This window comes from Toxotes jaculatrix, chromosome 4 (assembly GCF_017976425.1).
Source record: "Toxotes jaculatrix isolate fToxJac2 chromosome 4, fToxJac2.pri, whole genome shotgun sequence".
Taxonomy (NCBI): domain Eukaryota; kingdom Metazoa; phylum Chordata; class Actinopteri; family Toxotidae; genus Toxotes; species Toxotes jaculatrix.
In genome coordinates this window covers 16,149,797-16,162,402 of record NC_054397.1, presented here as the reverse complement: position 1 = coordinate 16,162,402, position 12,606 = coordinate 16,149,797, and the positions used below count along the sequence as shown (strand labels likewise).

The following is a 12,606-nucleotide window of genomic DNA, read 5'->3' as shown; positions in this document are numbered from 1 at the left end:
TGTCTGATCTGAATAAATGTTTGCGATTAGAGCTAGAACTGTCTTGTGGTTTGGGCTGTCGATGTGGGAGCTGGTGCTCTAGTCACTCCGTTGTGCCGCGGCGTTTAAATGAGTCTTTGTCAAAGCCTCCCCTCCCTCCTCCGTCTGTCACTCTCACTTTGTGGCATCTATTTTTAATGGCATGAGAGATGTGCGGAAAGCCCCAGCGTCTATATCCATCTAGACAAACAAGAGAGCTGTGGATGGTTGTTTTTTTTCCCCTATCAGTGGTTTTTATTTAAATGCAGATTCAGTGTGAAAAGACATTATATAGTTTATATAATGCATTGTAAGTATTTAGATTTACAGATCTAGTGAAATAAAGCAAACTGAAAAATACATGCAAGCGAACAAATCACATTGTTTTTCTAAGTCCCTGAAAAGTTGGGCCGAGAGTTGTAAACAATTAATATTTCACAAGGCAAAGCTCGAAGCCTTTTAAGATCTACTTATGTAACAAAGAAAACTGATATCTGTCCAGTGTGAGATGTTCTCTCCACCAATCATATGTTTTTATACCAGATTCTTTTATGAATCAACATTTCATGTATTTCTTGCAGACTTCCTCTCATCTTCAAATATGGTCTTTAGGGGTTCCGCTTTTCCCCAAAGATGCGTGCAGGTTGGGATATGTTCGCGTTGACCTCTCGGGGCCTGCGTCTGGTCATTCCACACCACACAGCTGAGTGTCTACTGAAAATATGGCCAGACATTGACCTTCCCTACTTTGATTTGGATGCTTTCACCACCCACAGAGGCTTTCTTCAAGCACAGCCTCTCTCACCGCTCTCCCTCCCTCTGAAACCACCCAGCTCCATTTACTACCAGACTTTGAAGTGGGTGTTAGCCAGTTAGTGCAGAAAATTATCAAGTGAAGTAACTTTGATATCTTTTTTTCCTTTTTGTTCTGAAAGCATAGAAGTCATTTGCACAGAGTCATTTGCCGCCTCACTTTGAGTTATACAGTTGCCTCAGTACAGAGTATTGCACATGTGTGACTCCCCTTTACCACTGTGTCCTAAAACAACCTTTCTGATTGGATGATAATTTAAAATGCACTACACACCGGACACCATTACAATTAAATGTGATTCAGATCCTCAAAACAAGCCATAAGTAGTCAAGTCAAATTTGTGATTGGATGCAGGGTGAGGAGAAGATTCACAGTCATTTTCTTACTCAGAACTGAGTCGACCAGAAAAAAATTTAATCTGCAACTAGTCAGTTAATCATAATTTTTTTTTTTTTCAAATATAAGTATACAGCCCCTAATGCAGAGACAGTGTGGACAGCAATCTGAGGACAATCCAGACCTCAGTTAATCCCAGTCTTTCTTCCAGAAGCTTCCCAATGATGATACAATACAAACTCATCAGTTCTGATTTGCAAAAAGTGATATTTTTACCAAAGGAAAATCTATAATATTGAGCGACGAAGGAAGATCAGACGTCAAGTAAAGAAAATCGTTGTGTGTTGCATCAGTTTCCTCAAACTTGTGTTTGATTTGTTCCCAAAAGTCGAGATGAGTCTCCACGCTGATTATGTAATGGCAGATTATGTGATGATATTATATTGCAGTTACATGATTTGATGTATCATATGGTGTGATACAGTAAGGTCTAAAATAGTTTGCTTTCTCGGGGACTACTTGTCAAGGAAAGGAGAGACAGTGTTTGCAGAGGTCAGAGTTTGATTGCTTTACTGGAAGCAGTTCAGTGTTGTGTTCACTGACTGTATGCAGTGTACACAGAGTGGCCGTGTATGTGTTGACTTGCAGCTTGTTTGCCTTTGTGCTGTTAGATTTCCGCTCATATCCTACCTTCTCATATCTTAGAGATAAAGAAAAGGCTATCATGCTAAAAACGTATGAGCTGCATTAGCCCCTCAGAGCTGACGTACTGTGGCAGACACACTAGCAAAGCGAATAAGAGCCCACTGCACAACCTCGAATCTCCCCATTCTTCATGCTCTACCCTTCTCCAGTGGCTTCACAGTATGTGTGTGTTTCCTGGTGAATATGAATTGTCTGAACCATGTTAGCCCCTGGAGCTGACCTCATACAGGTGTTTATATTCTTAAACTTTTCCTGTCTGGGAAAACTGTACAGCGCAGTGTACGCTGAAAGTTCAGGCCTCCGAATCCTCGGCTCATTAAAACACACTAGTACTTTCCCAGTGAATGTCACCAGAATATCACCTGTGACACCTCCTAACTTGCGCGTGTGTGTGTGTCTCAACAGCTCCTTTAGCTGAGTTAATTCTCCCTGACAGGAGGTCTCTACTTGTACTCGTGCTCTCTGATAGAGAGAGATGAGTGCCCTCCAATCCAGAGTCAGTGACACATGACTGACTGACTGACTGACTGACTGACTGACAGACAGACAGGCAGACAGACAGAAGAAAATTAACTCTCTGGGCTCTCTCTCTCTCTCGCTCTCTCTCTCTCAGTCCCAATAGTAGTACTGACTTATGGAGGACTATGACGTATATTGCCCCTCTTATTTTGCCGTGGTTGTGTTTAGGTGATGATTTTCCTCCCTGTGAGAAGAAAGAACCAAAACCCACCTGGCAAGAGGACAAGCATCAATTCAGTCCCCTGAGCAAGCATAATAAATTTAGATGCTTGTCCAGATATTAATCATGAGCTTAGAGCTACATTCTACCTAGTAACAATTGTGCTTTTTCTACTATGACAGGTCAATATGTCTCCCATTAGAAAGGTGAAACAGATGATTACAAAGTTTGAGGACACTTGTATATTTAAGAAATAAAATCAAAATGAATTCTCTTTCAAAAGAGTGCAGGTCGTACTTATTTTATTAAGAATCTTTGTGTCACATCAAAACTACTTAAACATGACTCTGGTGTTTATGATGTTTACTGTTACATCAATGCAGCTTGAGGCTGACTCATGAATGGCCAGTGATGTTTTACTACTAAGAGTGTAGCCCGATGCTGTATGTATTCTGCACATCATTCATCATTTACAATGTGCCTAGTGGGATCCAGAAAGTTAAAAACAAAAAAAAACAAAAAAAAAACAAAACACATTCATACACATTTTTCTTACTGACTAAAGCCATCAGTGAATCTGGTGCTGTGTGTTATTTATCAGTTTTACTTTTACTGCCTGTAAAACATGTCTCCTCTGATAAGATTATGAAGCTTTTAAGATATAAGGATGTTTTTTTGCACCAGCAAAAGAAACTAGATGAAGATGCCATTGCGCTGTATTCTTAACTTTTATTTTTAGAGGCAGATTTGTGGAAATGAATGGTTAGATGAACCTGACTAGCTTCAATTGTATTTTTTTTCTGCTCTTTTTTTATAGTTAGAGGCCTGGGCTCTCCACCTGAGCCCAGGCCTCCATCCATCACTGTCTGCTGATACTGTTTACACCTTAAATAAGAACAAGGCTGCAGTGACTAAACAATCAGGTTTCTTTGACAAGAGCTTTTATGTTTGGTTGCTGCAGAACCAAACCTGTGCCCAGAATGATTTTTGATTACAAAAAAACAAAAACAAAACTGGAACAGATGAAATTACAGCTGTTGCCTAACTTTTGTAAACCTGTTGTCTTTCACTTGGCAGTATTTCTTCAAGCAGTTCATTAATGGAATCAAAAAGCGCAACTAAATCTTTTGTCACATTTGATGAGTGTTAGTTTCAGACTTTATTTAAACCCTCTGCAAATTATGAAGCTTTAGCTCTGTGTACTTTTTTATTTCTAATTGAGTGGACTGTGAATCATATACCTGGTACAAAAATAGCATATCACACCTCACATTTGCACATATTTACACACCCATTGCTACACATTACCTCATACTTTATTTCACCAGCTCATTGTTAAATTATTAATTAGCGTCAGTTGTAACTGGAGAGTATGTACAGCGCAAACATCCACAGCAAAACTGAAGGAAATTCTCTGCAGCATTAAACTTTCGACTGGAGGAAAGAAATATGTTTAGGTACTAGCAATTTAGTTTTAAATTCTGTTTATAGCGTATCACAACTTGATAGATCACGTAACTCCTGTATATGCCATATACCACTCTCCTATTTTGTGCTGCATACATTTGCATCATTAACATCACCTACATAATAATCACCTGCATTGTGCTGCAAAGCTTCTTTCTCTTTAAAATAACTATGCAAAAATGCCTAATCAGACTAGGTGATACTGCATAATGTTTAGAGATGCTGCTGGTGGAGTGTTGTTTTTTTGTTTTTTTTTAGCTTCGAGCAGAATGCAGAGATGCTGAGCAGCTCAGCTTTCTTTAAGATAAAGAGGAGCAGCTGCTGCTGTGCTCTGTGTGTGTGTGTTTGCAAGTGTATCAGGTTTTGCTCCAGGTATCTGGTCTAAACTAAATAATGGTGGTCTTTTGGTTTGACAAGTGAGTGTTGCACGTACAGTACTACCTCTGTCTAACTCACACACACACATACACATACACACACAAACACACACACGCACACACAGCACACACACACGCAGCACACTGACAGCTTCACCACAAGTTTTTAAATGATGCTGTGTGTTTGTGTATGTGTGGGCGTTCCTGCATGCATGTTTGACTGTCAATGTTAAGTGCAGAGTTTTGGGTGTGCACAACATTGTGTGTGTTGTGTGTAAAGTCAGTCTGCTTTACCGAGTACAAACTGGCATCATTAGCGAGTCTGTGACACCAGGCTGAGCACTGACAGCGAAGAAGTGTGCAGTTTGAAAATTGTTGTATTATTTCCGGCACATTTGTACATTTTGACAAGTTTGTATCTTCACAAACTTGGATACAGCTCAACTGGCAGAAATGATAATGACACACAGGGAGATGAAACAAACATCTGGCAGCATGCACATATGTATGTGTACACACTCTAAAAGCTGTCAGTGAGAAGGGCATTACGCAGCAAAATTGCAGTAATTTTCCTTCATAAATCAAATACAAACAGGAGCAAAAATAAACATAGTGTTAAGAAACCACTTTAAAGATTTCAGTACATCACAAAAGGAACTATATCCACACTTGCTTTTTCAAAACATAAACTGCTTTTATATAACAATACTAACCTACTGAAGAATAAGCACATTTGCTACGTTTGCTGTTTCAAGCTTGTTTAAACCTATAAAAGACAATAGATTTCCTTCTGATGGAGACAAATGGCTACTTCAGCCATGTTTAAGTTGCCTCAAAGAAACTGTTGGAATAGAAAATGTAATGGTGCTTTAATATTGGCTAAAACTTTAAAATGAGAACAACACAGCAGTAACACTTTGGCAACACAGCCGGTGAGCGACATTAATCGATCTCAAATGAGTAATAGGATTACATTCGTGCACTATGAGAGGATGATGTGAGACTAAAACAAACCTAACATGGTGTTTTCGCTTAATTGTCATATGAAAAGGCTAGATTTGTCACAGCTGGTGGAAGCAGCACTGGCAGGGAGGATCCAAATGCAGATACACAGGCAGGCAGGTGCATTGAAGTTACTTTAATGAAAATAAGGTTTACAGGCAGAGGGGTAGACAAGCAGGCAGGTGCACACCACAGGATACTACACGTAAGTAGCAAGTACAGGGGGAAACACACAGAGACATGAACAGACAACCCAGCAAGGAACAAAGGAAGTGAACTGGTATAAGTAGTGCAAGGCTTATTAGGGAATGAGATTCAGGTGGGGAGAGCTCAGGCGACTGCAGGGGTGATGTGGAGTGTGAACAGGTGTGTGGATGGGTGGGGCAGTCAGGTGATGAGAGAAGGAGGCAAAAGCTTGAGGACGTTCGGTGGACAGCTAGAGGACTAGAGGTCCTTGGAGACGAAGGGAAGAACATGGCCTGGGAGGGGTGAGCGAGGGCTGGAGGAAAGAGCTGGGGGAAACTGAGGTGTAGATCGTGACAAGATTGCAGTTGGGTTTAGGCAAGAGCTACAGGTTATTTGAGGCTAGACTTGGGTCATGGTTTGTTAAGATAAAAACTAAAGCATTATTCACACTGGGAAACTTCCTTGCATAAATGGGAGCTTGCTGTAGATTTGTAGTGAGAGCAGAATTTTATCCATACACACACTATTTCAGTGTCAGACCACTGCTTGTTTCCATCACACAATCCTGAGGGATTCCTGGTAGTATTTGTAGTAAAGACATGTTGAGCATTTCCTGAAAATCTCAGAGACCAGGATACACAGACTGTGCTTAACTCTTAATGAACCACAGGTTACAGCTGCCTTAAACTGTGCTTGTTAACCCTTGGCTGTGCTAATATTATAGCTAACAGTCAGTTACCTTCTGTTCTACCGATCTATTTTTCCAGTTAGTGCAACATAACAAAACGTGTGAAGAACAAAGGGCACAACCGTAATGATAGTAATATAGTGATATTTATTACAGTGATAACCATAATATGTAGTGATAATGTTGATGGATGGCAATACAAATTATGACAACTACAATATCAATAAAAATAATAAAAAACGCACTTAAATCCATCCATACACACACATTTTATGTCCATATGGAGCCCTCCGTATTTCTGTCCTCCTGTCACTCTTCTCCTCTGATCAGCTCCTCCCCTGTCAGCTCAAAGACCTTGACAGGTCCTGTCTGTGTCTTTTTCTCCCTCAGCTTTGCTTTCTACTCTTTGTCAGTTCGACTGTCCTGCTGCCAACCTTCTGTTCGTTTTTAATCTGTCCTCCCACTGAGCCCTGCACTTTGTTGTCTTTCTCGTCATCTATGTCTCTTTGCTCTCCGCCTTTGTTTCTCTGCCTTTCCAACACCCACTGTATCTGCTGCCCTTCATTGTAGTCTCAAGTGATCTTTGTTCCTTTTTTTTTTCCAGCTGAACCCTCTCTCTTTACCATTCTCTCTGCCTAAATACCCCCCTCCACCTTTTATCTTTTGCCTTTTCTCTCTCCTCTCTTCTCTCGCCATAGTACTTCTTCCTATCCTTCTTTCCAGGTCTCTGTGTTCTTTAGGATGCAGCCTTGTTCATTCACTGCAATATTTCACCTGCCCAACACAGTGTTTCTTGTCCCAAACATTTTGCACAGAATTCCACCGCTGTTGCTTTGCTACCCTTTTCTCAACAGCACATCAAATCCAGATGACCTGTTTCAGGGCTTAGTATTCCCCAGTCCTCATGGCATATGTACATTTAACCACCATAGAGCTTTTAATTCCATGTAGCACATAAGAAAGTTAATTTCTACTGCACATTTACTCCATACTTTAAAGGGCATGTGGGGATTTGACATGTATAGGTGGCAATATCTGTAGAGCCATCTGTCCAACATTGTGTACTATGTTATGTAAATTTAAAAGTTTTCTCCTCTACTGGCTTGGACCCTAATCAACTGAGGGAGAATAAAACTTGAGAAAGAGGTGTCGTGGAGAGTAAAAATATGGGATGATCTTTCTTTCAGGTCTACCAAAACCAAGAGTATGTGTTGAACTGAGGTTAAACTTATATATTATTAAAATTTACTCTCTCTCTCTCTTCAGGTCTTCTCTGACGTGCCCTCATTGCCTTAAGCAGAGCAACACCTTCGACCCGTTTTTATGTATCTCCCTGCCAATACCCCTACGACAAACCAGGTGATGTATAACACATACAACAAATGATAGAGTTAAACTTTTTTTTTTGCTGTTGAATCTGCTTAATTTTTAGTGGTTTTCTTAATGATTTTTTCTTGTTTGTGGTCTGCTGAGTATATTTATTTAGAATATTCTACCATACTCTGATTTATAGGGTAAATCTCCTGTAGGCCCCAGTGCATACCCAGAACTGTTTACACAAGCAAAAGCTTTTCTTAGCTGCTGGGAAGTTGACACTCTGGATGTATGAGGCTGTCGTCTGGTATCAATGATATAGTAAAAACACACATTCCAGAAGGAAATTTGATAAATATGACGTACACAAACACATGCGTACGCACACATTCGCGCAAACATAGTGTACATGTACACTGCAACAGCTATTGGCCATGTTTGTACCAACGTGATAAATGTTGGCCATTAAAAGTCCCTGACCAAACACTTTCTGTGTTGTTCCCATTTTTGACCGTACCAGAAGCTGCATGTCAGCAAGGTCCCGCTGCGAGACAGTACAACTTTGACATATGAAACAGACACTGACAGAGAGACAGAGCTACAGATGGAGTCAGGATGCACAGAGAACTATTTTTGATTTTGACAATAGCGATACAAATAGAGAGAGAGAGAAAATGTCCACATGCAATGATAGCTACAAGACTTAACAGCTCTAGTGTACTGATGTAATTAAAGGCCCTACATATCCATGGTACACTCACACAGACCCCTTCTCTTCTTCTTGTTAGACCTATTCTGTAGGTGTGTATAGGCTGTGTTTGATTGACATATTTCTAAGTCTCCTGTTAACTTTGTTTCACCTATTTGGATTAGGGACGAATTACACCATTATCATTGTTATTGGTAGATGGAGTGCTGTGTGTGCAGGCCCTTTTAAAATCAGTTGTAGTTACTAAGGCGTACCGGGTAACCACAACACAGTAGATTTTGTCCAGTGTTGTTCCCTTTCTCTCTCACTCTCCATGTGTCCAGTTATTCCATAAAAAACATCTTAAAAGGGGAAAAAACAACAACAACAGCAACAACAAAAACCCAACAAACACCAGTTGAACTCCAGTCATTTGCCAACATTCAGTGCTCAATGAATCCTACTATCTTCAAACATGCAGACCCCTCTGCTCTGCATCCTCTCTGCATGGCTTCCACAGTGCTAACCCCAAACTCTGTTTTGCAGCATGAGTTCTCTGACAGTGTGTGGTCTGTCCCCAGCAGTTGCCTGCGCCCAGCATAGAGGGAAATTCATTCAAGTTCAGTGTGGACTCACTGCTGGCCCCACACTGACCTGACATACACACACACACATACACATGCATACACACACAAGCACACACACAGACACACACAGCGGCCTCATTGCACAGTCCTGCTGCAGCAGTATCCCAGCAGAATGCCTGATAAGTTTGAGGCCCCCAGAGACACAGCAGGGTCTGGCTGGCAGCGTGGCATCGAGGGCTGGGTGCTGCAGATAGTGCCGGTATATGGCTGAGAGAGAAAAGGAGGATGGCAGTATAGTGTTTGCCACCAACCATCTAACTTTGGACATGTCAGTCTTACCAAAACTATTATTTCTAAAACAATTTGAGCCTTTGTTTGGCCTTCTGGGTCAGTGCTGTAGGTACAAAAGTCTAAAAGGGCTAACAGTCTACCCAAGCTACCCAAGCAAGTATTGGATTGCATGCAGCCTGTACCTTGTTTGTCCCTTTGTGGATGTGCGAGTGTTAAATTACACACACAGCATGCAGGTCAAATATTTAAACAGATTTTCAAACATTCTTTACACAGTTTTGTTTTTATAATACAATATAAACAGCACAAGATGTGAAATTAATTCATCCTGTGAGTCCTGTCAGTGCTTACTCAAACATTTGGAAAAGCCTAATGCACTTTAACTCATCAAACACATAGAACGCTGACAAGAACCGTAATACAGAAAAAACTGGAGAAGCTGAACTACAGTACATTAAATATGTACAAAACCAGATCAATACGCTGACTACAGGAGGGGCTTTGAGGGTTAGCAGCAGACTACAGGATTAACATCCTATTGCAGCATGATACAGTGTTTTAACAGACAGCAAACCTCCCCCATACCAGCTGTAAGCATATAATCCATGGTAATGGATCATAATGTTGATTTTGTATGTTTTAGTGGTTTCATACTACAAATCACATACACTGATCACTCTACATGACGTTCAGGTCTAATGTCACAAGATTTGAATGGCAACAGCAGCAACTATTTTTGTCCACCAATCGGTTCTTACAAATCTTGAATGCTGGAGTTTTTCAACCAGCACCTGAATGCACCATAACAGCAAATTCAGCTTGCATTACCATGCATATAACAATTATATTGTAAATAATATACTTGTTCACTCTAAGGGATGAAACTATTTCATGCAAGTTTATATTCTCTACTGGTGCATACTGGTTCATATTCTTGGCATGAACTGGAACCAGTCCATTACTGTAAGGGTGGAAAACATGGCAACAAGATCAGCATTCTCAGGAAAATGGCTGACAGAGATGTGACATTTACATCATTTGTAGCAACTGATCAAAAATATGCAGAAACACTGGTGTGGTTGTTGTATCTGTAAACATTTTGAGCTTGATCCTGACTCTGACAGAGTTTTTCAAGTCCATTTTTAATGTTTTACAGCTGATGAATTGTGTGCACTGTTGGCACTTGATGTGTAAGAGGCTGCTGTTTAATAGAGACGATCAGGCTCTAAACCAGCAGGGGGCCGGGAGGCTGCAAAAACCCTGCCTTGTAAGATGACATCTCTATTTCCTGTTCCTCTCGTGTGCCATCCCACACCTCTCATCCCGTTTCATTTCACATCTCGGTGTCTCATCTCAGAGCATCTAACAACGTAAACAAAACAGCTACTCAGATCCTCCGGCGTCTGCCCTGTCAACCTCCCCACTGCTTACACATTACTCACCTGAATAATGCATGATGGGAAACAGGAAGCAGAGGTGTCAGCGATTACATCGTCTTCATCCCAAATGAGAAGCCGTGACCTGTACGCTGTCTCCCTGCTCTGTCTTTTCCTCCATACTGCCTTTTCTTTTGGTCTTTCTTTTATCATTTCTGTTCACCCATCTTCTCATTAAGCTCCTTCCTTAGTTACAGATCCCATCTTCTATTTTTTATTTCATCTTCCAGCTTTCATTCCATCATTTCTCATTCTCATCTCCTGCTTCATTTTCTTTTTTCTTCCTTGCATCCCTTATAGGAGGTGTTCATATTGCTGTAACTCAGACATGTTCCAGCACACAGCAGCTTCCCGTGGGGCCATCACCAGTGTACTGGTTTAGCTCAGCATGTCTAGTCACCCCCCCCCAAACACACACACACACAAGGGAGAAATGAAACACTACAGCATCTGAAAATAGCTAAATCACTTCAGATATTAAATCAGACACGGACAAATCAGAGTGTTTATGCACGCAGAATTCGATTTTGTACAACAGTATTGTCAGAGGGAATCTTTTCCCCTAAACTTGTTTATCATTAAACAGCTCAACAGTGCATTTCAAACTCCCGTTTTATTGAATGTTTTGCTGTTTAGCAGCTGAAATACATCACAACCCACAATAGCATTAAAATCGTTTTGGTTTTACTTGATATGTGTGTGTGTGTGCGCCAACAAATATGTAAATAAACATGTTAACCAGCTTCCTCTCTCTGTCCTCTTACCCTATCCCTACCTAACACACACACACAAACACACACATACAAACATTCTTCCACCTTCCCTCCCCCTCTTTTCCCTTCTGTTTGCCCTACAGGCCGATGTGTGTGACGCTGGTGTTCAGTACGAAGGGTCAGAGGTATCTGCGGGTGGGGCTGGCTGTACCTCTCTTTGGTACCCTGTCCTGCCTGAGAGCCATGGTGGCAGAGGAGGGCGACATCTCCCCAGACCAGGTACACAGAAAGACACACACACATACAGTAGAGGTGTGTGGCATTTTCAAGGCTCTGTTATCCTCCATGCTTGCTAGCTCGCTGGCATACTGCCATAACCCTGAAACAATTAATTGACTGATTAGTTATTCATCCATTATTGTGTTAAGGACGGTGGATTGAAGTTCAACCAGGAAATAACTCTGAGGCCCAGTAAATGTGTACAACAAACAGTTTGGGTAATCATTATTTTTGCACCTGCCCTTTTTTCACATTCAAATAATTGGTTTCGATGGTTTGGTTCAAACTTGTTTAAAACCTCTGTGCTTTCCCCTGTGAGCTCTCTTGATTTAGAGATGCCTTCACTTCCCCTGTTCTATAATCCAGGTAAAAAGAGATGTTCTCTTTCAAAATTCTGTGTATAAGGTTAAAACCTACACACCTGAATGCATGTGCACAGTAAGCTGAAATGTCAACACCAAGAGAAAGGGTAAAAGGAAAGGTTCCAGAGGTGTGTGTTCATCAATCTTTCTCCTGTCCTACAACAGATGATGAATCTAAACCTGGGTACACAGCAGCAGGAGAGGCAGGAGTGCAGCAAAGGCTCAAATGTCCCATGAAACGAAACATACCTCATGGTTCATGAGTGCATTGTTTCACTATTTATTACTATATTCCAAAAACACCTATATGTCAAAATGCATTTTATGCCACAGCTGTAACATCTATTCTAAAATACACAGTGTGGTACAAGGATTGGAAACCAGTGGGGGGGGGAAGTGGCAGAACAGGAAACACAGATAAACAACACAAAAATCAAAGGAGACTGCAGAGAGACAAATGGATAAAAACCTGGATAACATATTCCAATCTTTTAGCCACCAGCACCGGGGTGTAATAATGTCCTTCTTCAGTGGAGGATGAGATGAGTGACACTCTTTATGTCATCGTTTTAGGTCTAACTGCTACCACTGTATCTGCCTGAAAATTAGAATTGATGCATTCAATTTGTTTCATTTCTGTGATTTCCTGTGGGGTAAACATTTT

General features: G+C 40.9%; 1 protein-coding gene across 1 annotated transcript in view; it reads left to right on the top strand.

The window, feature by feature from the left end:
* Window positions 1-12,606, top strand: part of usp43a (ubiquitin specific peptidase 43a) — a 94,998-nt gene that overhangs the window by 41,328 nt on the left and 41,064 nt on the right. The window contains exons 4-5 of the mRNA XM_041037005.1: window positions 7,539-7,631; window positions 11,445-11,580. Coding sequence (XP_040892939.1) covers window positions 7,539-7,631; window positions 11,445-11,580 — 229 coding nt within the window. The remainder of the gene's footprint in view (window positions 1-7,538; window positions 7,632-11,444; window positions 11,581-12,606) is intronic.